The sequence below is a fragment of the Dendrobates tinctorius genome, unplaced genomic scaffold (assembly GCF_039654945.1).
Source record: "Dendrobates tinctorius isolate UK_male_01 unplaced genomic scaffold, ASM3965494v1 ptg000005l, whole genome shotgun sequence".
Lineage (NCBI taxonomy): Eukaryota > Metazoa > Chordata > Amphibia > Anura > Dendrobatidae > Dendrobates > Dendrobates tinctorius.
The window spans coordinates 31,511,288-31,534,566 of record NW_027361673.1 but is presented as its reverse complement, the minus strand read 5'-3'; the positions used below and the strand labels follow the sequence as shown (position 1 = coordinate 31,534,566).

General features: G+C 41.1%; 1 protein-coding gene across 1 annotated transcript in view; it reads right to left on the bottom strand.

Annotated features, from left to right (window-relative positions):
* LOC141084511 (collagen alpha-4(VI) chain-like) overlaps positions 1 to 23,279 on the bottom strand; it is a 376,083-nt gene that overhangs the window by 67,073 nt on the left and 285,731 nt on the right. Inside the window, exons 37-39 of the mRNA XM_073569263.1 lie at positions 18,166 to 18,256; positions 14,332 to 15,003; positions 1,954 to 2,035 (exon numbers count right to left, since the gene is read on the bottom strand). Coding sequence (XP_073425364.1) covers positions 1,954 to 2,035; positions 14,332 to 15,003; positions 18,166 to 18,256 — 845 coding nt within the window. The remainder of the gene's footprint in view (positions 1 to 1,953; positions 2,036 to 14,331; positions 15,004 to 18,165; positions 18,257 to 23,279) is intronic.

The window sequence follows — 23,279 nt, the reverse complement described above, 5'->3', positions numbered from 1 at the left end:
GCAATATCGCTAGCAATATCGCTAAAACGTCACTGGTTTTGTGACGTTATAGCGATATTGCTAGCGATATCGCTATGTGTGATACTTACCAGCGACCGGCTCCCCCGCTGTCCATCGCTGATCGCGCGAGAATGTCCGGCTCCATTTCTCGTCGGGCGCTTCCTGCTGAGACTTCCTGCTGTGACGTCCAGCGACACGTGGAGGCGGGCGGGAGGACGCAGGATCGCTGTGTGTGAAAGGTGAGTATCGTGCGCTGCGTCGCTGCTGCATCGCTGTGAGATCTTTCTGTATGAAAGCTCACTAGCGATCATTTAGCGATGCACCAGCGATCCTGACCGGGTCGGATCGCTGGTTGGATCGCTGGTGCATCGCTAAATGTAAAAGGGCCTTAAGGCTATTACAGATACAGATAAGGAGGCTGGCTTTGCTAATCACTTGAGATAGAAAACCAGCCACCTTAATCACATCACCAACTTTGAGAGTTGAGGGCGTTCCCTGCCTATGTTGAAATGATAGGGGAAGTAAGTATCTGAGACCATGTGATTGGTACTAGAATAAGGCCAGCTAAAAAAAATTCCATCTTTTTGTGCTGAAGAAAATTTTCTTTAGAAACTACAATCAAGCATTTACTGCATAGCTGTGCAGTTCTGCAATTCTGTGAAGCATTATTGTTTAAGAAAATTTGCCAAAAATCTGAAAAAACATGCAGTCAAAACTATATAAAATCATAGCCAATCATCAGACTTTTCAAACAAAACTTGGTGCGACAGCATTTTTTTAAAATCTGAACACACAATTACAGGTCTCCTTCTCCATGAAGATCTGCAAGTTCCCCTGACATGTTAGGCTGGTTTCACATTCGCGCTTTTTAAGCGCACGCACGGCCGGGGGTAGCTCCGCCCCCGAGCCGGCTCTCTGCCCGGCGTGCCCGCCCCTTCCTTGTAGCGCCGCCTCCTAGCGCACAGCGGCGCCTGCGATCGGCGCACCCTATCTTTAGCATAGGGTGCGCAGATCGTGCGCAGGCCGTGCGCTAGTTGCGCTTTGACCTGCGCTGCGCACTTTTGACGGTGCGCCGTGCGCGCCAAAATCCGAAAAGTTTGATTTTGGCGCGCACGGCGCACCGTCAAAAGTGCGCAGCGCAGGTCAAAGCGCAACTAGCGCACGGCCTGCGCACGATCTGCGCACCCTATGCTAAAGATAGGGTGCGCCGATCGCAGGCGCCGCTGTGCGCTAGGAGGCGGCGCTACAAGGAAGGGGAGGGCACGCCGGGCAGAGAGCCGGCTCGGGGGCGGAGCTACCCCCGGCCGTGCGTGCGCTTAAAAAGCGCGAATGTGAAACCAGCCTTAGTTTCAATAATAAAACTCAATATAACTGCTTTGTAGTAAATGTATGCTATTTTTGGAGCTGTGAGTGCCATGTTGCATGCAGACGAGGAAAATGATAACATCCAGTCATGTAAGACATAGCAGAATATCTAAGCTATGTTTGTGTGTTGAGATTTTGTTAAAAAGTTCTGCCATTATTTTTATAAAAATTGCACAAATTATTTTTTTTATGAAGGACTTTGTTGTGAATCCAGCAAAACCAGAGAAGAACTCAGGATTTATTTTTATGATGCAGAATGGTGATGAATGTAACCCTCAAAGGTGAAAAGTTAATTCTAACATTTTGTGCATGCTTTCGATTTATAAAATCTCCATCATCCCCTAAATTTTTCACTGTTTCCACTATGTGTGGATGAGGCTTTGAAAACTCTGCAACATTTATTCTATTGGCAGAAACCACTCAGAAAGTCAACAACAAACCTGTCACATCTGAATGAAGAATCATAGAATATTGTCTTTAATCAAAATATGGTGTCGATATATCTCTTGCCATAACAAATATAAAAGAGAAATTAAGTACCGGTATATGAAAAACCACATATAAAGGTCTAAATATCCTATTACACACCTTTCTGTTAAAGAGAAAACAGAGTCCCCACGACCTTCACATTCTCTTTGAAAAGCTGGAGAGGGGTAGGTGTTTATGTCATCTGAAAATAATAATCAGTTGTTAACTTTTTAGGAATTGGATAAAATAAATTACCCTATTAAATATAAAGCTAATTTCCTTTACAGTAATCCTACATCTCGTATTTTGTAAAGTAATTAATTGCAAATATGATATAAACATTTTAGTTTGATATTTATTCTCTACTGTACTTATACAACTTAACGTATACTTTTTTTTAGAACTGTTCTAAAGTATGTCACAGTCCCGTGAATATCAAGTCCAATGGAAGACACATAAAAGGAGTTTCATTCTTTTATATTAATATTTCCCAAAAGTGTATACAGTAATTCATGCATCCTTATAAGTGGTGGGTCACCAACCCACCGTGGGTGAACCGTGGATGTTCGGGCACAGGTCATTCAGTAGAACATCTAAAAAAAAAGTTTGGTTTGGGTGCCAGAACGGTACCTGAATCCGAACCCCATTCAGATGAATAGGGGGCCTGAACATCCATTGTTTGCCACGCTGTCATCTGCTCTGATCGGCGGTAAGATCATTGATATGCTCTTTGGCATTGGCATGTTGCCAATCTGTCATGTGGAGGAGACCACAGCCCAATACACAGTATTTTGCTTTTGTAAACTCCACATGACCTCCCCAGTGGTTTTTGTATTTAATTTATTTTTTTCAAAATTTTTTTGTTTATGATATGCTGCAATAGGATGATAAGGATTAGAGATGGACAAACCCGATCAGTAAAGTTTAGAGGCCGTATTGAACACCTAGTGTTCATGCACGGACACAAAACATGGACTTCTCCAGGAAGTCTGGGATACTGTTCGGTTGCAGAATCCCGAACGTTGGCTGTTTCCCACTCTGTCATCTGTGTGACAGCGCTAGAAACACCGGTGGCTCTGATCGGCGGTAAGATCATTACCACCAGAGAGCTGCATTTCCCACACTGTCAGATGACAACGTGAGCCAGCAGCTGTGACCGGCAGTAAAAAGGTTACTGCCGGACAGAGGCATCAGAGGAATCAGCTGATGACAGAGTACTACTCTCATCAGTCTAGCATGCTTTCACTGATAACAGTGATAGCAGGCATTGCTGATGGGAGCATTTATCAGCAGGGGGTCTGTCCTATATGTAAGTAAATTTTAAAAATATGATGGATCTTCTATTTTTGATAGCCAGCAAAGGCAAAACCGAGTATAACTTTATTTAATTTCAAATAAAGCAGACTGTGTCATTATTTCAATTACAGGATTTTATTCTGGCTGTGTTTTTTTTTACAATATAACTATCGGGTTAGTAAAGCGGGTGTCTAAGAGATGCCTCTCCATTACTAACCCCTGGGCTTGATGTCAGCAGCCATTAAACAGCTGACATCAACCCCACAAATATTACCCCACTTGCTCCCACACCAGGGCAAGTGGGAAGAGCCAGGCAAAGCACCAATATTGGTGCATCTAATAAATGCTCTTTTTCTGGGGCAGTTTAGGCTGGAGGGAGCCATCATCCATGCCCCTTACTAGTCTGGGAATACCAGCCCCAAGCTGTCTGCTTTAGCTTGGGTGGTTGTCAAAAATGGTTGAGACCCCACATAGTTTTTTAAAAAAATTATTTATTTAAATAATTTAAACAGCTGTGTGGGACCCTTTATTCTTGATATCCAGCCCTGATAAAGCTGATAGCTGAGGGTTGGAGCACACAGCTGTTAGTTTTGCCTACGGTGATTATGAAAAATAGAAGCGACTCCACATAATTTTTTAAATTAACTTATTTATAGTTCAGGCGCCGGCTGATGAATTCTCCCATCAACGCACCTGCTCTTGTTATCAGCGACAGCAGGTGTAGGCTGATGAGATTAGTACAGAGTAAAGAGTACTCTCTTTCTCTTACCACCTGTGACCAGCGGTAACCTTTTTATTGTCAGTAACAGCTGGTGGCTCACGCTGTCATCTGACAGCTTGGGAACCGCAGTTCTCTGACTGACGGTAATGATCTTACCACTGATCAGAGCCACCATTTTTTCTCATGCTGTTACACAAATGACAGCGTGAGAAGCAGCCAATGTTCGAGGTGCCGAACCCAAATAGTTACATGAATTTCCTGGAGAAGTCCGTGTTCGGGATCTGTGCACGAACACTAGGTGTTCAGTACAGACCCCGAATTTTACTGTTTGGATTCGCCCATCTCTAATCCTTATCATCCTGTTACAGCATATCGTAAATAATCTAAGACAAAAAAAAGGAAAAAAATGAATGAAATTCAAAAACCACCAGGGAAGTCAGGAAGATTTTACAAATGCAAAATACTATGTATTGGGTTATAGTGTAGTCTCCTCCACATCACAGATTGGCAACATGCCAAGGCCATAATGATGCAAGAGCATATCCAGGGAATAGAAGATCAATAGAAAATTACACTTCTTAGAGGGAGATATGTTGCAGGGATACATGTATATCCAGATGGTTTCTATCTGTTATCCTGATAACCTGTTGTGAACACTTGACTTGGCTTCTGAGTTTAGGCTCCTTCTGGTGGTTGCTGTTGGTAATATAGCTGGTCTGGCTGACAGAAGTCAATCATCTGAGCAGGATGATTGGAGGTCAGGTGTTACAGACTGGAGAGATTTAAGTGAGCAACTTTCCCTCAGCTCTTGCCGGTGATTTGGTTTTCCTCCTGAGCTTTTGGGAAGTCTTCTTGCCTCCTGCTTCGTCCTGCATCTTTCAGATAAGTTATTTGTCTGCTTGAATCTTTTTGCATTTGATACATTTTTTGCTTGTCTCTGATTTCTGCCTTGCTGGTGTGAGTCCAGCCTGGTTCCCTGCTGGGACCTGTGCTGGACTCTGTTTCATTTGTCACAGCTTATGTCAGTCTTTGAAGTATTTCTAATCCCCTGTTATATCAGTATCTCTTGTTTGCATCCAGTTACACCAGAGTTCTGATTTAGTGGGGGAGAGATTATGTGGCCTCAGTATTTTTGCATATCAGACGTGTTGGAATTTTGCTTAGGGTTTTTTGCGTGATTGCAGACAGTATCCTTTCCTGTCCTATTCTATCTAGACAGTTTGGGCCCCATCATTTGTTTACTCTATTTTCTGCCTGTGTTTTGTGCCTCATCTTGTCTCACCGGCAATATATGTTCGGGGGCTATCTATTCCTTTGGGGTTCTACTCCGGGGCTGTTTAGCTTTCCCCTTTCTCTCTTTAGGCTTAGTTAATTCTTTGGTTGTGCTGAGGCGTCTAGGGCATCGTAGGTACGTCCCATGGCTAATTCTAGTTGTGTTGTCAGTTAAGGGGTCTGCAATCCGCTAAGTTACCAACCTCTCTGGTTATCTGGTTGCCTCACCTATTCCCCTGTTATCCTCCTCGGTTACCTAATCATAACAATAACCTGTGATGTCATGTTCCTTTGATATTAATTTATGTCAGATGTATCTAATTTTAATGTGTACCATTAAAGGTGTATTTTTGTATTTTTAATTTAGTTACTTGCCCACATATCTGTTTCTGTTTGTATTCTATTTCAACAGTGCATTAGGCTGTAACATATGGGTATAAGTTTTAGATTTTTGTTTGTTAAAGGAAAGCTATAATGTGGGGCACAGACACTGATTCCAATAATGTATTGCTTACTGGTCTGCTTTGTGTTGTTTTTATAAAATCGTTAATTCACCAACAGGAAATTATCAACAGATTACTAGTTAACCTGCTGCCAGATAGTCCCTCTGCTGACTGGCAGCATTATGTGCATAGTGTGCAAAGGCAAAAAGCTGCCAATCATTGGTGTGTGGGGATATACAGTGCCTGGCGAAAGTATTCGGCTACCTGTAACATTTTAACCTTTTCCCACATATCATGCTTCAAACATAAAGATACAAAATGTAAATTTTTCGTGAAGAATCAACAACAAGTGGGACACAATTGTGAAGTAGAACGAAATTTATTGGCTATTTTAAATTTTTTGTGGAAATTCAAAAACTAAATATTATTCGGCCCCTTTACTTTCAGTGCAGCAAACTCACTCCAGAAGTTCATTCTGGATCTCTGAATGATCCAATGTTGTCCTAAATGACTAATGATGATAAATATAATTCTCCTGTGTGTAATCAAGTCTTCATATAAATGAACCTGCTCTGTGATAGTCTCAGGGTTCTGTCTGAAGCACAGAGAGGATCATGAAGACCAAGGAACACAACAGGCAGGTCCGTGATACTTTTGTGGAGAAGTTTAAAGCCGGATTTGGATCCAAAATGATTTCCAAAACTTTAAACATCCCAAGGAGCACTGTGCAAGCGATCATATTGAAATGGAAGGAGTATCATACCACTGCAAATTTACCAAGACCCGGTAGTCCCTCTAAACTTTCATCTCAAACAAGGAGAAGACAGATCAAAGATTGAGCCAAGAGGCCCATGATCACTATGGATGAACTGCAGAGATCTACAGCTGAGGTGGGACAGTCTGTCCCTAGGACAACAATCAGTCATACACTGCGCAAGTCCGGCCTTTATGGAAGAATGGCAAGAAGAAAGCCATTTCTCAAAGATATCCATAAAAAGTGTTGTTTAAAGTTAGCAACAAGCCACCTGGGAGACACACCATACATGTGGAAGAAGGTGCTCTGTTCAGATGAAACCAAAATCAAACATTTTGGCAACAATGCCAAACGATATCTTTGGCTTAAAGGCAACACAGCTCATCACCCTGAACACACCATCCCCACTGTCAAACATGGTGGTGGCAGCATCATGGTTTGGGGCTGCTTTTCTTCAGCAGGGACAGGGAAGAAGGTTAAAATTGATGGGAAGATGGATGGAGCCAACTACAGGACCATTCTTGAAGAAAACCTGTTGGAGTCTGCAAAAGACCTGAGACTGAGACAGATTTGTCTTCCAACAAGACAATGATCCCAAACATAAAGCAAAATCTACAATGGAATGGTTCACAAATAAACGTATCCAGGTGTTAGAATAGACAAGTCAAAGTGCAGACCTGAATCCAATCGAGAATCTGTGGAAAGAGCTGAAAATTGCTGTTCACAAACTATCTCCATCAAACCTCACTGAGCTCGTGCTGTTTAGCAAGGAAGAATGGGCAAGAATTTCAGTCTCTCCATGTACAAAACAGATAGAGACATACCCCAAGCGACTTGCTGCTGTAATCGCAGCAAAAGGTGGCGCAACAAAGTATTAAGTTAAAGGGGCCGAATAATATTGCACACCCCACTTTTCAGTTTTTGAATTTCCACAAAAAATTTTAAATAACCAAGAAATTTTGTTCAACTTCACAATTGTGTCCCACTTGTTGTTGATTCTTCACCAAAAAGTTACATTTGGTATCTTTATGTTTGATGCAAGATATGTGGGAAAAAGTTGAAAAGTTCCAGGGAGCCGAATACCTTCGTGAGGCACTGTATAGAGCTCAGGTTTCAGAGAACTAGTAAATCTGCAACAGAGAAAACTGTTTATATTTCTTCTCAAAACTGTAGCATCCAGTAAAGTAAATTATGCATCACCGGAATCAGTGTCTCTGCCCCCTACATCATGCTGCTCTCAGGTGGGATAGCAAAACCTGTTGAAAATATCCCTTCCTGTGTAAAGGAGGCCTAAAGCATCAGACCTCACCTGTCGTTTACTGTTAATCCAAATGTGATTAAAGTGTCATTTTGTCAACATGTATATGTTTTGGGTTTTTTTTCACTGTACATGATGTTGTTTTTTGTGGAACGACTTGTAGTTTTGAATGACCCCATCCATTTTTTTGTTCAGTGTACTTTTTATCTGGTTTCAAGTGTGATTTTCATATTGGCCACACCTGTTACTCACCACAGGTGAGTTTTAACAACTATCACATGCTTGCAACAAAGTTGCTTACCCACAATTTTGGAAATATTCTGTCCAATTTGAATTTTTTTCTCAGTTTTTTGTGTTGTTCCAATACACACAAAGGAAATAAACATGTGTAGATCAAAACATGTGTAACTGAAATAATTTTATAGGAGAAATACTTCATTTTCTGGAACAATTTCAAGGGTGTCAACATTTTGGCTATGACTGTATCTAAGAGGAGAAAAAAAATTCTAAATAGTAAAAAAAAGTTACAACGTTTTGATCGCTTCTTATTGCATTATTTTTCTACAAAATTGAGGTGACATAAAAAACGCAATTCTAGCATTTTGCATTTTTTTCATGATGGCATTTATCAAGTGGGATAATTATTTTTATGTTTTCATAGACCGGACTATTGTGTTACCAAATGTGTTTCTTTTTTTAATTTCTTTAGTTTTAACAAGGGAAAATGTGATGATAAAATGTTTACATTTTTTAAAAAACATTTCTATATATTTAATTTTTTTTACTTTACTTCTTAGTTTTCTTAGGGGACTTGAACCTGTGATCACTTGATTGCTTATACTACATACTAATGCAATACCATTGTATTGTAGTAAATAGTAATAAATCACAATTTACACGCTCAATAGGAGCACTGTCATGGTAGGTATAGGGCCTTCAAGCCATATTAAACCATTAGCACTCCACTATCGCATTGCTGGGGGAGTGGGGTTGAAACAGTTTGCACGATTTAAATGCCGCTGTTAGAGATTGACAGCAGCAGTTAAGTGGTTAACAGCAGCAGGAGCTCAGCTCCACATGCTGCTATTAGAAGCAGATGATGGCTGCATAACACAGCCATTACCTGCCAGGAATGATAAAAGATCAGTTTCTGAGCTTGCATCAAAGACGTGGACCCGACATAGGCTGTAAAAGTACATCATACTGTATATTAAGATGGGGATTAATATAGATTGCTATTTTATTACCTTTGGGTACCCAATGAATATAAGGACTTGTACTGTATATTATCAGTATTTTATTTATCATGTTCAATTGTTATTTTTGATCTGTGTCTCATACGGATTGAATGATTCCAATCACATCGTTTTACTTAGCATTGAAAAGGCCTTTGAATTCACTTAGCTGTATGCAAGTAAAAGAACTTAGTCCGAAATATATAGGACAGGTTTAACTTCTGACTAGTGGTTTACATGGTACCTTGTAATTTGTAGACAACACACCAACTCTAATTAATTTGTTTTAATGGTTTATTGCAATGCTTCTCCTACTATGATGCTGATCTCACCAATGGGGTAGCAGCTAGATGTTAGTGAGGTTCATCTAGGGCAGGGTTCCCCAACTCCAGTCCTCAAGGCCCACCAACAGATCATGTTTTCAGGATTTCCTTAGTGTTGCTCAGGTGATAATTGCATCACCTGTGCAATACAAAGGAAATCTTGAAAACCTGATCTGTTGGTGGGCCTTGAGGACTGGAGTTGGGGAACCCTGATCTAGGGTAGCCGTGTTCATAGAAGTGACCATATGCTGCACAGTTCCTTCAGCAAACTAATTGATTGATTTTATTCTACTTGTAACATCATTTTGCTTAGGAGACAATAAAAATGAAGATAATTTTAATTTTAGTAGGATTTCCATTACAGATAAGGTTGAGGCTCAGACATCACCCAGGTCTGTCTGCTATGACTTTATCTTGGTCTGATGAGGTTCGGGTAGAAAAAGTTTGAAAAAACCTGGTTTATTGTGATCCTGCTTTTTCCACTGGATTAAATTGTGTCTTAGCCAATATAGTAATACTAATTTAAAGGAGTTTTCCACTTTTGTTAACATTTTTTACTTACTTAAATGCATGCAATTGGGGGCTAAAAATATTTTTTTTGCAATTGGGTTTTATAAAAAAGTTTTGCACTGTTTGCCTCCTAAAGCCGCTGTATTACATTGTCTGATGCTGGCTACAGAATGAGTTAACTGAGTCAGCCTCATTATCCTTATTTTATCATATACGGTAAGTTGAGGACATGATTTTGTGGTGCTCATTATTATGCAGATGTGACAGGTTCTTCTCCTGCTCTTGTTACTGTAGCTTTCCTCACAGATTGCACAGCTCTCCAGTCCATAAAATGGCAGCTGGTGGAGGAGCATGTGACCAATAGTTAGTGCCACAAAATCAAGTCCCCAACACATCTGTTACCAGAGATAATGTGGCCAACACCGTTTACTCATTTTGCAGTCAGCAACATAGTTTAAAGCCGGCATCAGACTACCGTAGAATACGGGCGCGCGCTATGCGAAAAAACATTGCATAGCACTCGGCCCCATGTTAATCTATGGGGCAGCTCACAACAATGTTTATTTTCTTGGGCGTACTCAGCATGCGTGTAAAATAGCAGCATGCTGCGATTGTTTGCATATATCGTCCGAGACTCACCAATGCAAGCTTATGGGTGCCAGAAAAAAAAAAAAAAATCGCACAGCACTTGGACCATGCGATTGCTGTTCGATTTTTACACACCAGTGTCCTCTGAAAAGCCGGCAATTCATATATATATATTGTAAGATAGCGCTTGTCATTCCGGTATGAGATACACGCTTTGCAGCCAAATAACCAGATCCGGCACGGGTTTTCCATAAAACAATAATAGTCCATGCGGTTTATTCAGGCATCATAAATCAAACGCAACCATAAGTTCATATCAAACAGCATAGCGCCCATGACAGAGCTCCACTCTGCTAAGCCCAGTAGTCATACAGTTTATGCAATGTCCAATACGCAGGCCCTCTAGCCTCACAGTTATCTCACCCCGTCAGGGTTACGTCATGGCTGCTTCATACTCCAGACATTCATTCCCTCCCCTGGGAACTCTCAGATACTGGCAGCCATTACACACAGCCACTCAGGAAGGCAGACACATCTTCCAGGGAGACCTTCCAAACAGACAAACTGGGTCCAAGCATTCACTCATGTGACCTATCCTGGCCACCTTATATGGTCCGTAGCCATGCCCACCAGATCACATGGCTATGACCTCATCACAGGTCCTACAAGCATTCATACACTTTACTATGGCGTTCTAGACACTGCCCCTAGGTGGGTTTGTAGGTAGCTGGTCCTGCCCGGTAGCTGGTGAGACGGGCAGGACCAGCTACCTGGAAAGCTCTCCCTGACACAGTGTAACGAAAGCTCAGCAGTACCTCTGATGATCAACACACATATTCAAGCTTCCATCCCAAGGCCACCTACCTTGGGATACATAACGATCATTCAGCATCCTGCCACTCATCCTCTCTCCTGGGACACCCACACAGCGCCCCCTAGCGGACACAGTGGTCACTACACCACAATGTATTTATATTTCATTGATAGAATAGATAGAATAAAAGCCGGCAATTCATGTGCCGCACACAGTAAATTCACATAATGACAGGTTAGAATAGAATAGATATATACAAATACAATACATAGTTGTCAGTGACACACACATATATATGTATATATATATTACATAAATAGATAGAAGAAAAGGCGGCAATTCATGTGCCATGTACTGCAAAATCACAACAGGAGCAGACAGGATAAAAGAGATGGATTACATACAGTAAATACAAATAGAATAGGTAGATATATAGATGTCTGTGATAAGTGCAATTAGTACAGTGTGTGCAGTTTACGGTACATGTATTTAATTATTAAAACATTGTTTTTTGGAAAAAAATGTTGTGGGCTCCCGTGCAATTTTCGTAAGCAGCAGAGAGAAAGCCGACAGCTGAGAGCCGATGTTTATAGCCTGGGAAGGGGGTAATACCTATGGAGCTTCCCAGTCTATTAATATCAGCTCACAGCTGTATAGTTAGCCTTTACTGGCTATTAAAATGGGGACCCCCTTAAGACAAATGACATGTGGTCCTCCTATAATTAATAACCAGCAAAGGCTATGAAGACAGCTGCAGGCTGATATTAATAGCCTAGGAAGGGGCCATGGATGCTGCGCCCCAGTCTAAAAACATCAGTTCTCAGACGCCCCCAAAAAGGCACATCTCTAAAATGTGCCAATTCTGACACTTAGCCTCGCTCTTCCCATTTGCCCTTCAGCAGTGGCAAGTGGGATGATAGTTGGTGGGACTGATGTCACCTTTTCATTGTCAGGTGACATCAAGCCCATCTGACAACACCTTTAATAAAAAAAAACAAATCACCATCTTTAACCCCTTGATGACCGCCGATACACCTTTCAACAGCGGTAGTTAAGGGTACTTAAACTACAGCGCCGTTAATTCATGGCGCTGTGGATAAAGTGTATAGCGCCCCCCAGCATTGGATTTTCTCCGAGGTCTCGGCGACCGCAAAAAAAGGCCGATGTGTCATTTAATTTCTCTCTCCTCTGATGTGATCGCACGTTAGAGGAGAGAAAAATAGGGTCCCCGATCCCCCCGGTACCTCCCGGTGGTCATCAGCCCACGTGTTTCCCCTCCACGGGCACCGCCATCTTCTTCCGAGAAGAAAATGGCGGGCGCATGCGCAGTGCGCCCGCCGAGATCTGCCACCACCCGGCAAGATTTCATTCATTTTGATCACTGTGATAAACCCTATCACAGTGTTCAAAATAAAAAAATAGTAAATAAATCCCCCCTTTATCATCCACTTAGTTAGTGAAAAATAATGAAATAAAGAAAATATATTTATTTTCATTTTTCCATTAGGGTTAGGGTTGGAATTAGGGTTTGAATTAAGGTTAGGGTTAGGCTTGGAATTAGGGTGAGGGTTGGAATTAGGGTTGGAATTAGGGTGAGGGTTGGAATTAGGAGTAGGGGTGTGTTGGGGTTAGGTTTTTGGTTATGGTTAGGGTTGGGATTAGGGTTAGGGTTGGGATTAGGGTTAGAGTTGTGGTTAGGATTAGGGTTATGGTTAGGGTTGGTATTAGGGTTAGGGGTGTGTTGGGGTTAGGGTTGTGGTTAGGGTTATGGTTACGGTTGGGATTAAAATTAGGGGTTTGTTGGGATTAGGTTTGTGGTTAGAGTCATGGTTAGGGTTGGGATTAGGGTTATATGTGTGTTGGGGTTAGGGTTGAGTTAGAATTGAGGGGTTTCCACTATTTAGGCACATCAGGGGGTCTCCAAACACGACATATCGCCACTATTGATTCCAGCCAATTTTGCGCTCAAAATGTCAAACTGTGCTCCCTCCTTTCTGAGCCCCGACGTGTGCCCAAACAGTGGTTTACCCCAACATATGGGGCATCAGTGAACGCAGGCCAAATTGCACACCAACTTTGGGGGTCCAATTTCTCCTGTTACCCTTGGGAAAATAAAAAATTGGGGGCTAAAAAATCATTTTTGTGGAAAAAATGATTTTTTATGTTCACGGTTCTGCGTTATAAACTTCTGTGAAGCGCTTGGGAGTTCAAAGTGCTCACTCCACATCTAGATAAGTTCCTTGTGGGCCTAGTTTCAAAAATGGGGTCACTTGTGGGGGGGTTTCTACTGTTTAGGCATATCAGGGGCTCTGCAAATGCAACATGACCGCCGCAGACCATTCCATCAAAGTCTGCATTCAAAAACGTGCTCCTTCCCTTCCGAGCTCTACAATCCGCCCAAACAGTGGTTCCCCCCCACATATGGGGTATCAGAGTACTCAGGACAAACTGCACAACAACTTTTGTGGTCCAATTTCTCCTGTTACCCTTGTAAAAATAAAAATAGCGGGTTAAAAAAATCATTTTTGAGGAAAAAAAATATTTTTCATTTTCACGGCTCTGCGTTATAAACTTCTGTAAAGCACTTGGGGGTTCAAAGTGCTCACCACACATCTAGATAAGTTCCTTAAGGGGTCTAGTTTCCAAAATGGTGTCACTTGGGGGTTTCCACTGTTTAGGCACATCAGGGGCTCTCCAAACGCAACATGGCATCCAATATCATTTCCAGACAATTCTGCACTGAAAAAGTCAAACGGTGCTTCTTCCGTTCCAAGCCCTGCCGTGCGCCAAAACAGTAGTTTACAGTCACATATGGGGTATCGGCCTATTCAGGAGAAATTGCACAACAAATTTTGTGGTTCATTTTCTCTTTTTACACTTGTGAAAATAAAAAAAATTGGCTCTGAAGTAAAATGTTTGTAAAAAAAAGTTAAATGTTAATTTTTTCCTTCCACATTGCTTCAGTTACTGTGAAGTATGTAAAGGGTTAATAAACTAATATGAATTACAATATGTCACAAAAAAACAGTCTCAGAATCAGCAGGATCCGTTAAAGCATTCCAGAGTTATAAACTCATAAAGTGACAGTGGTCAGAATTGTAAAAATTGGCCTGGTCATTAAGCTGCAAATTGGCTCCGTCACTAAGGGGTTAAATGTACTTTCCCAATTAAGCAGATACATAGTATATACATACATGGGATTAGCAACATTCAATATGATTTTCACTGTGTACAATAGTATAAGATCGAGGAACTGCACTTTCCTTAATTAAGAAAATACTTACGATTTAGAAGGTTTATAAAGGCCTGGCTGAATCTCTCAGCATAAAGGAGTTCAGGCTTTGACATAGAGAGTAAATGTAATGCATGCTGATCTTGGGGAAGGCTAGAAAGTTCAACAAGCTCATTGTGATTTATGTCTTTCCCAAAGGCCAACACAAATAGTGTTAATTTTTCACATTTGGCTTTTCGAGATATTTCTTTCAATTTTTCTTTGTCCCAGCTGCTTGTTTTGCTGCTGAGCACAGTAAAAATGACTTTATGTCTCCTCAGGTTAGGAGCCTTCCTGAATATGTTCTCAATAGCCCACTGGATGGAGTAGCCCACAGCAGACGGACCTTCAAGCTGTGTAACAACTTCTTCAATGTGTCTCTTCATTAAATTCCTTTCATTGTAAGAATCAAGTCCAAACTCTTCTTTAACAGGACTCACATTTCTGTTTGGCATGAAGTTTGGTCTAGCCTGTTGAATTAAGGCCACTCTAGCCCCGGTGTCGGGTGCTTTAGGCTGTGGCGATATTACGAAATGGTCAAGCATTGTGCTCACAAAATCTTTTGCCTTCAAAAAGTTATCACTGCTAACAGTACGAGAACTGTCGAGGATAAAGACTATGTCCATGTCTATTTCAGTAGGAGGGACAGGATCTAGTTCACACTCTTCATCAGGGATGCATTTATCTGAAATATATTTCAACATTGGACAATTTATTACTATATTATTATTATTACTATCTTGTGCATGTTTAGAATAAATAGGGGGAAAATAAGATGCTTTTTTCAAAGCTTGGACCAGTAAATAATATTTTTTTAAAGAAGGTGTAGAAAAAAAGTCACATTTTACCAATCCCTATTCTGCTACTTCCTGCTCCTCTACTCTTTGCACCCTGGCCTCTAAATTTGATGTTTAGACACAGACATGTGACTGCTGCAGCCAATCATCAGACATTGGCTGCAGAAGCCACATCTTTATATTGCAATGTCATTGGTGCATTAGGAAGAACCAAGAATTGAGAAGGACAGAAAAGCAATGGAATAAAAGCATTAACAATAAGGATCACGAGTACGACTTTTATAATATTAAGATATTATGATCAGTTTTAAAAAATCTTCCGGCGGTTTCACATGTCCAGATACTTCCGGTACCGGAAAACACTGTACCGTAGATATCTGTCTGGCACATCCGTGTGGTACATCATTGTGGCACACGTGTGCCACATCAGTACCACACGGACGGCCACCGGGGAAGTAGCGCTACAGTAAGTGCTGTTCCCCTGTTCCATCAAACATTTTTGGGAGACTGTGATGATCCTCATACAATGTTAGACTGTAGAGGCCTTCATATGGTGTTATCAGACTGTGAGGGCCATAAATTGCTCTCTCTTGGAGGACTGTGGTAGCCATCATACTATGTTAAAAGATGGTGGGAGACATCATATGGTGTTGGGAAACTGTGAGGACCATCATATGGTGTTGGGGGCGTTTGAGGGCCATCATTTGGTGTTGGGGATTGTGAAGGTCATCATACAGTGTTGAGGGACTCTGGGGGCCATCATATGGTGTTGGGGAACTAAAAAACTATTTGAGTTTACAAGGAGCAAAATTACTTGTGGCACAATACATGTCGCTCTCACTGCCATTAAAAGTTGGCAGTTATATCCTTTTGTCACTATTACTATATGCTGTGACCTCGCTGACAATTTTATTGGAAATGGGTCTAATTATGACTTCTGCTATGGGGCCCCATGATTTCTTTCTATACCCCTGCCACTGAGCACTCTGAGGAAGTACTGCCTGAATAGCGGAAAAAAGTTGTTTACCAAGGTGCAAAATGCGATACAAACCTTCCTTACTAATACAACTCTGTAACTTATGTTTCAATTCATAATATAGTATACGTATAATTGTCTTGACTTCAGGCTGTTTGGCTCATAAAGGACAACCTTCTCAGCTGTGATCCGTACAATAGGAAATCGATAGACCATCGATATTCTGACCTCAGAAAACCCCTTTAATATGTTTTCCTTTCATTCTATTTTTCTCATATTGCGAGAAATATATAAAGGATTCCTCTAAAGGATTCTGTCTACATCTTAATTCTCGCCATAATGTATCTGGCTGTAAGACAACTGTTCTGTCTGCTATAGGATACTAAGAACGCTAACTGTCACCTCATTGACAAAGCTTCACTTTTCAGCTGTTAGCCAAAAATGGAGGGGATCTAAAAAAGATTAGCGCGTGTTTTCTGTAAGAATCCAGCAAGCCTTTGGCTTAAGTCCTAGCAAATGTTTCAGAGTCTGCTGTAAAGATGATGTATATATCCATAGAAGAAACTTCAGGCTGTTTGGCCAAGGAAAGCACAATATTTAATTCCACCCTGCACTCCAGATTTTTTAGGTACACAATCAATGAGTAAAAAATTACTTAAAGGGACATTTTAACTTCAAGAATGTATCACCTATCCAGGAAATAAGAGATAAATGCCAGATGAGTATTAGTCTGGCCTCTAGGTAACTAAAATGAGGGGCTTTGGCTTACCTTCCAGCCACAAGATGGTGGCTAGGAACAGCTTGACAGTTTTCGGCAGTGTCAAAGACTTTGAATGGAGCAGGATCACCAGGGTGCATGCTGCATAGCTGCCTCATTCAGACATCTGGCTGGAAGACACTTTTAAAGAGATCCCCGTCGATCACCTGTTATCGGTGGCAGTGTCGGCGGCCGGAAGTTCACACTTGCTGAGTTGCTCCGTCTACTTGTAGTCGCTGCCACAGGGTGCCACACATCTGCCTCCTATTTATTTGAATAGGAGGCGGATGTGAACTACCCTGCTGCAGCCACTACAACTAGTCACAGCAGCTAGGCGAGTGAGCACCTCCAGCCTGCGGCCACCGATAACATCTGATTGGCGGGGGTCCAACACCCGATCAGACATTAATGACCTAACCTTAGGAAAGTTCATCAATGCAAAAGTAGTGGACAACCTCTTTAATTTATTTACTTTCTGTCTATCTTTATATCCTACCTATCATGCACATGTTCAATCCGAACAGCCCTTATTATTTTGAGTTAGATTATTGTAAGAGGTCTTAGAAACTTTGCAAAGGAATTGTGTAGATGCCTGGCTGCTATTCATTAGGGCTCCTGCAGACGACCGTATTTTCAGTCTGAGTGCGATCTATCAAAATATCAGATTGCACTTGGACCAATATGATTCTCTAAGGCCGTGTACATGTCCAATTTTTTCCTTGGACAGAATCTGTATGAGGAAAAAAATTGCAGCTTGCACGATTTGAATCCGATATTTGGATCGCACTCGGGGTTATCTGTGTAAAACTTCGGACTGCGCTCGGATGTCATCTGAGTATAGTCTGATTTTCAAGGACTGACAGAATGAAGAAGATGAAGAATTTTTTTTCCCATCTAATCCTCATCCGATAAGATCAGATCAAACTCTGATCAGAGTGTGATCAGAATGTGATTAGCAAAATTGGCCAATTCTCTCAGATGAGAGAAAATACGAGGATGTGACCCTACCCTTATATACCACAATCGTATTCTGTAGCACTTTATAGACATTATCATCACTGTCCCCATCAGGACTCACAATCTAGATTCCCCATCAGTATGTTTTTGGACTGTGTGAGGAAACTGGAGAACCCGGAGGTAACTCACACAAACACGGGGAGAATATACAAACGCCATACAAAGATGTTGTCTTTGATGGGATTTGAACCCAAGGATGCAAATCAACAGTGCATTCACCGTGCTGCCAATGGCAATGTTCTTTATTTTTCTAGATCATAGTCTAAATGAAAAAGAACGTGTTTTCCAACAGCCTCTTACCATAGCAGATTGTGCAGTGGGAAATGACTTCTAGCCTTTGGTCTTGCAGTCTCTTCCAAACAAAGAGCTGGGATCTTCTGCTTTCATCCACCTAATTAGCAATAGACATCAATACATTATACAGGGCATCTGGATATAAAGTTAAATATTGGAACTGCATGATAATCTTCATATACAGACAGTAACAAATGCTGTCTATTATAAAAAAAATCTCTATATAACAGTTCATCTTTATGTACCTGTATATTAGAGGCAATATAAAAATACTTCTAAAATAACTCAATAAAATAATGAAAAACTATTGTAATAAACATCTTTTTAATACACTTTTTAAAAAGAAACATCACAAATCCATAAATAATATGGTCATTTCTTTATAGTATCCCTGTAATTATAATAAGCTTTATAATATAGCAAACAGCTTATTTCTAAAAAAGTTAGCACAAATGTAATGCTTACATAGTGTGTGCTTGCTAGAATGGTAATGAAAAGGGTTTTCTCACCATCATCATAAATGGTTTTAACTGGAAAGTATTTTCTTATTAAAAATCCCACTTATTGCATTGGTTAGGCTAGTTTCACATTTGCGTTTCAGGGCGCAGCGACGGCCTGCACGCGGCAGCTAGGCCCCACCCCCTGCTGTGCCCCCTCCGATAGCTCCGCCTCCAGGCGCATGACGCTGCATGCGTCATGCGTCATGTGTCCCTTATCTTTATCACTGAGGACGCAGGCCGTACGCAGTATGCGTTTGGCGGCACCTGCGTCCTGTTGACGGTGCGCCGAGCGCAAGCAAATTGCAACAGGTTGCGTTTGGCGCTGGTCGGCGCACCGTCAAAAGGATGCAGGCGCCGCCAAAACGCATACTGCGCACGGCCTGCATCCTCAGTGATAAAGATAAGGGATGCATGCAGCGTCATGCACCCAGAGGCGGAGCTATCGGAGGGGCGCCGCAGGGGGCGGGGCTTAGTGGTGGCCGTGCGCAGGCCGTTGCTGCGCCCTGAAATGCAAACGTGAAACTAGCCTTAGAAGCCACCTCTGCAGCCTATCAGAGGTGGCTGGCCATATGCTAGGAGACCTTGCTGGAAACCACTGTGCACTGCTTTTCATTACCGCACCCTTCTCTAGTGTTGCAGAGGCAAAGGTACTTCTATTTGTAACTATTGAGATCCCCACTTTGGATCGGCGTGCAACCATGGAAGTACTACCATGAAAATTACCCCTTAAAGGAAAGCAATAATCAGATGCATGCTGCCTAAACCACCTGAGAGCATGAATCAGAAACTGGCTGCATTATTGGAGCCACATATGTTTACTCTGAAAAACGTGAAAAAGCAGAACAAAGACTAATCATACTTTCATACAATTTTGTCTCAGCAGCTAAAATGATCAGAAATATATAAAAAATCATCTTAATATCGTCCAAGAGATCATGAACTTCCATCATCACCACTGGCTGTAACGCAAGTAGCCGCAGCAGAAACCTTCCACTGCAAACGTATAGCCCTTATAAGTTTATAAATGATGTGGAAGAAATTAATACCCTAAAATATTTCTACTATCTGTTTCAAAAGTGGTTGTTCCAGTACATGCAGAAAATCTTGCAGATTGACAAGTGGAAAAGTTTGTGTGGTTTATTCTACATTTCTAGGATTAGTATTCCTTTAGTTATAATTACAGTGGTTGTTACAAAAGCTAAATGCTTTATTTATATTGTATAATTTAACACTGCATTTTAATAGGGGTTTAACATTAGCTTATCTAAAGTTTTCTCCTTATAGGTGCTTATTTTTTTACTGTATAGATCTTTTTAAGTAAAAGGCTCCTGAGACACCAAGTCACTTCTCACAGACAAGCCGTGAGGGAGAGAAGTAAAGGAATCTGAGGTCAAATGCTAGGAGAATACATCAAAGACAAAATATCTAAGACAAACAAATAGTAATAAAAGCAAATCCAAGGTCTGGCAACAAAGATCAGAATATCAACATACAGAGCAAACACAGCACTGAGCTAGGCTATGACTGGCAATGGTCTGACCATTGCTAGCCAGCTGATTAGTCAGGTAATCACCATGAATGGGTAACACCTGGAAGAAACTCAGCATACCCTGCCAGATTTGGCAGCTGAACTATCCCTCACAATATTGACAGCTCAGCACGCCCCTGCCTCTGATTAGGCGGCCAGACTGTCACTCGCAATACCGACATCTCAGCATGCCTCTGATCCTATAACGCGGCTGAACTGTTACTAACAGCATCCTTAGGACACCATCAGTGGTTGAATCATGACCCCTAGTTTTCACAGGAAATCTAGAATGGAAAGCCATGACCAGACGATCAGCCTTCAAAGATTGAGCTGGAACCAAGAATCTCTCCTCAGCTCCACATCCCTTCCAATTGATGAGGTGCTGAAGGGAATTTTGGAACTTCTTAGAATCCGCAATTCTCTCTGCACTTTGTACTCCAAACTGCCATCAACAGAAACCTAAGGAGGTGGGGATAAGAGCGATAGAATTGAAGCAACAACTCCTTTAATAGGGATCTGTGGAAAAAGTTAGGTATACGAAGAAATAGAGAAAGCTTCAATCTAAAATCCACCAAACTTACCACATCCAGAATCTAATAGGGACCAATGTACTTTGGACCCATCTTCGCCGACAGTACTTTAACCCCTTCAAGACATATGACGTATATTTACATCATGTCATGTGCCTGACTTTGATGTGAGCTCTGACGCTAAGCTCACATGTTTCGAATGCGCATGAAAGCTTATTTAATCAGATGTCATGTCTTTAACAGACATGGATGGATCGCAGATCCACCCACAGCTGTTAACCAGTTAAATCCCACTGTCAAACTCTGACAGTGGGATTTAACACATGCCAGCCAGGAGCACGTTATAAATCCTGCCATCAATGCCATTGTAATGTGACCGGGGGGCGGCGATGGGTTGTCATAACCACCGGGAGACTTCTGAAGATCGCTGTGCCTGTCATTACAATACTCCTTTGAACACCGGCTCCTGTCCGGCGTTCATAAGGGATTGTTATTTTTGCTATGCATAATATTGCTGAAGCACTTCTATGTAAAGCACAGGCGATTGGACTATGGCAGCTTGAAGTCTTCTAAAGGGACTATTACATAAAGTAAAAAGTAAAAAAATATATTTTAAAAATATGAAATAAAACCCAACAAAAGTTCAAATCACCCCCCTTTGCCCCATTGAAAATAAAACAATAAAAAAATTATACACATATTTGGTAATGCTCTGAAACCTATTTTAAATAAAGTTTTTAAGAATATCATCTTGCCAGCAGTTGTTTCGCGCTGGGCTTCATCGGGGGGCATGTGCACAAACGTGCGTAGGGGCTCTGGGGCTGGACACCACGCATATACACTTTCCTTATGGGTAAGCACGGTTACTTTTTCATATTTTTCCCCACACCTTTCTGCACATAGCACTTTACTGTAAGGTCCTGTATGAATCCCCCATGTCTTTTGGCATGTACTTCACTTTGGTAGAAACATTAGACGGCCAAGTGTGAGACTCTTCAGCATGGGTACAAGTTTCTATGCAGTTTTTTGGGGCTATATATTATCATTTTTTGTACCATTGCATTTACCATACATGTGCGGCGTATCCATCCCCATTTTTCTTAGTGTCATGTCCGACATCTGATCATATGATTGTATTTTGAAATGTACACCTTTTATGCACCTGTACTAATAAAGAGCGAATAATTTTTGATATTATAACCCTTCATCTTTATTGACTTTATGGCGTTATACTCCGTTTTTTATGTAGGTCCATATATTTCTAAGGGAGTTGTCCTTTCGTTTATGCCATTATGAACGTCCTTTTTTCTAGATAGGAAAAGGTATCATGTTCATTGCTATGTTGGATTATGTTAAATTATGTATTAGGTACACAAGTGCAAATTATTTGGACCCTGGAATAGCGGAAGAAGCCAATCACTTGACTTTATGGATCTCCACTTCCATCTCCAATGATACCACAGAAACTAATATACCCTGAAGAAGAATGGTGGTTTGAAGTTCTGGAGGTAAAACTGAACCAAGACAGTGTGATAATGCGTCGGCCTTTACATTCTTGGACCCCTCCCTGAACTGGATAGAGAAATTCAACCTAGAGAAAAACAAGGACCGTCTGGCCTTTCTGGGGGTTAACCGATAAGCTGATTCAATGTAAGCTAAATTCTAATGATCAGTGACCACAGATACTCGATGAATCGCCTTCTCCAAAAAATGTTCTCACTCCTGACAAGCTAATTAAGCGGCGAGTAACTCATGATTTCCAACATCATAGTTTCTTTTGACAGATGAAAACTTTCTAGAAAAAAAATGCATATTGCCACAAGCTGTCAGAGTTTATGAACCCTGAGATATTATGGCTCCTACCTCGACCTCCAAAGTATCGACCTACACAATGAATGCTTCTTGGAGATTGGGTTGGATAAGAACAGGAGCTGATATGAAACACCCTTTCAATTTTTTAATGGCCCCAATAGCATCCAGAGACCAAACATTGAGATTGACCCCCTTATGTGTGAGGTCAGTAAGAGGTTTAGCAGTCTGAGAAGAACCCCTATGAATTTTCTATAATAGTTTGAGAATACTAGAAAATGCTGCAATACTTTTAAGGTCACTAGGTTGACCATAAGCTATAATGGCCTGCACTCTCTCAAGGTTCTTAAACCCTTCAGTTGATAAAATAAATCCCATCAACAAAGTTTCCTAAACAGAAAAAATACTAAAATTTAACAAACAAAGGATTCTTTCTCAAACTTTGTAATACCACACAGACATGTTCTTGGTGACAATCCAAATCAGGTAAAAAAAAAGACTGAAATATTACCAAGGTAAATCACATTGAATTTTCCAATGAAAATTAAAACAAATTCATTAGTAATGTTTTGAAATGCTGCTGGTGCATTGGTTAACCCAAATGGCATGACAAGATTTTCAAATAAATTCTCAAATGTTAAAGACGCCTTTTCCACTCATCACCCTTCTGGATGCGAATCAAATTATAAATTCAAATTTAGAAAATCACTTAGCCCCCGTAATCTGATTATATAGGTCGGGGATGAGTGGATT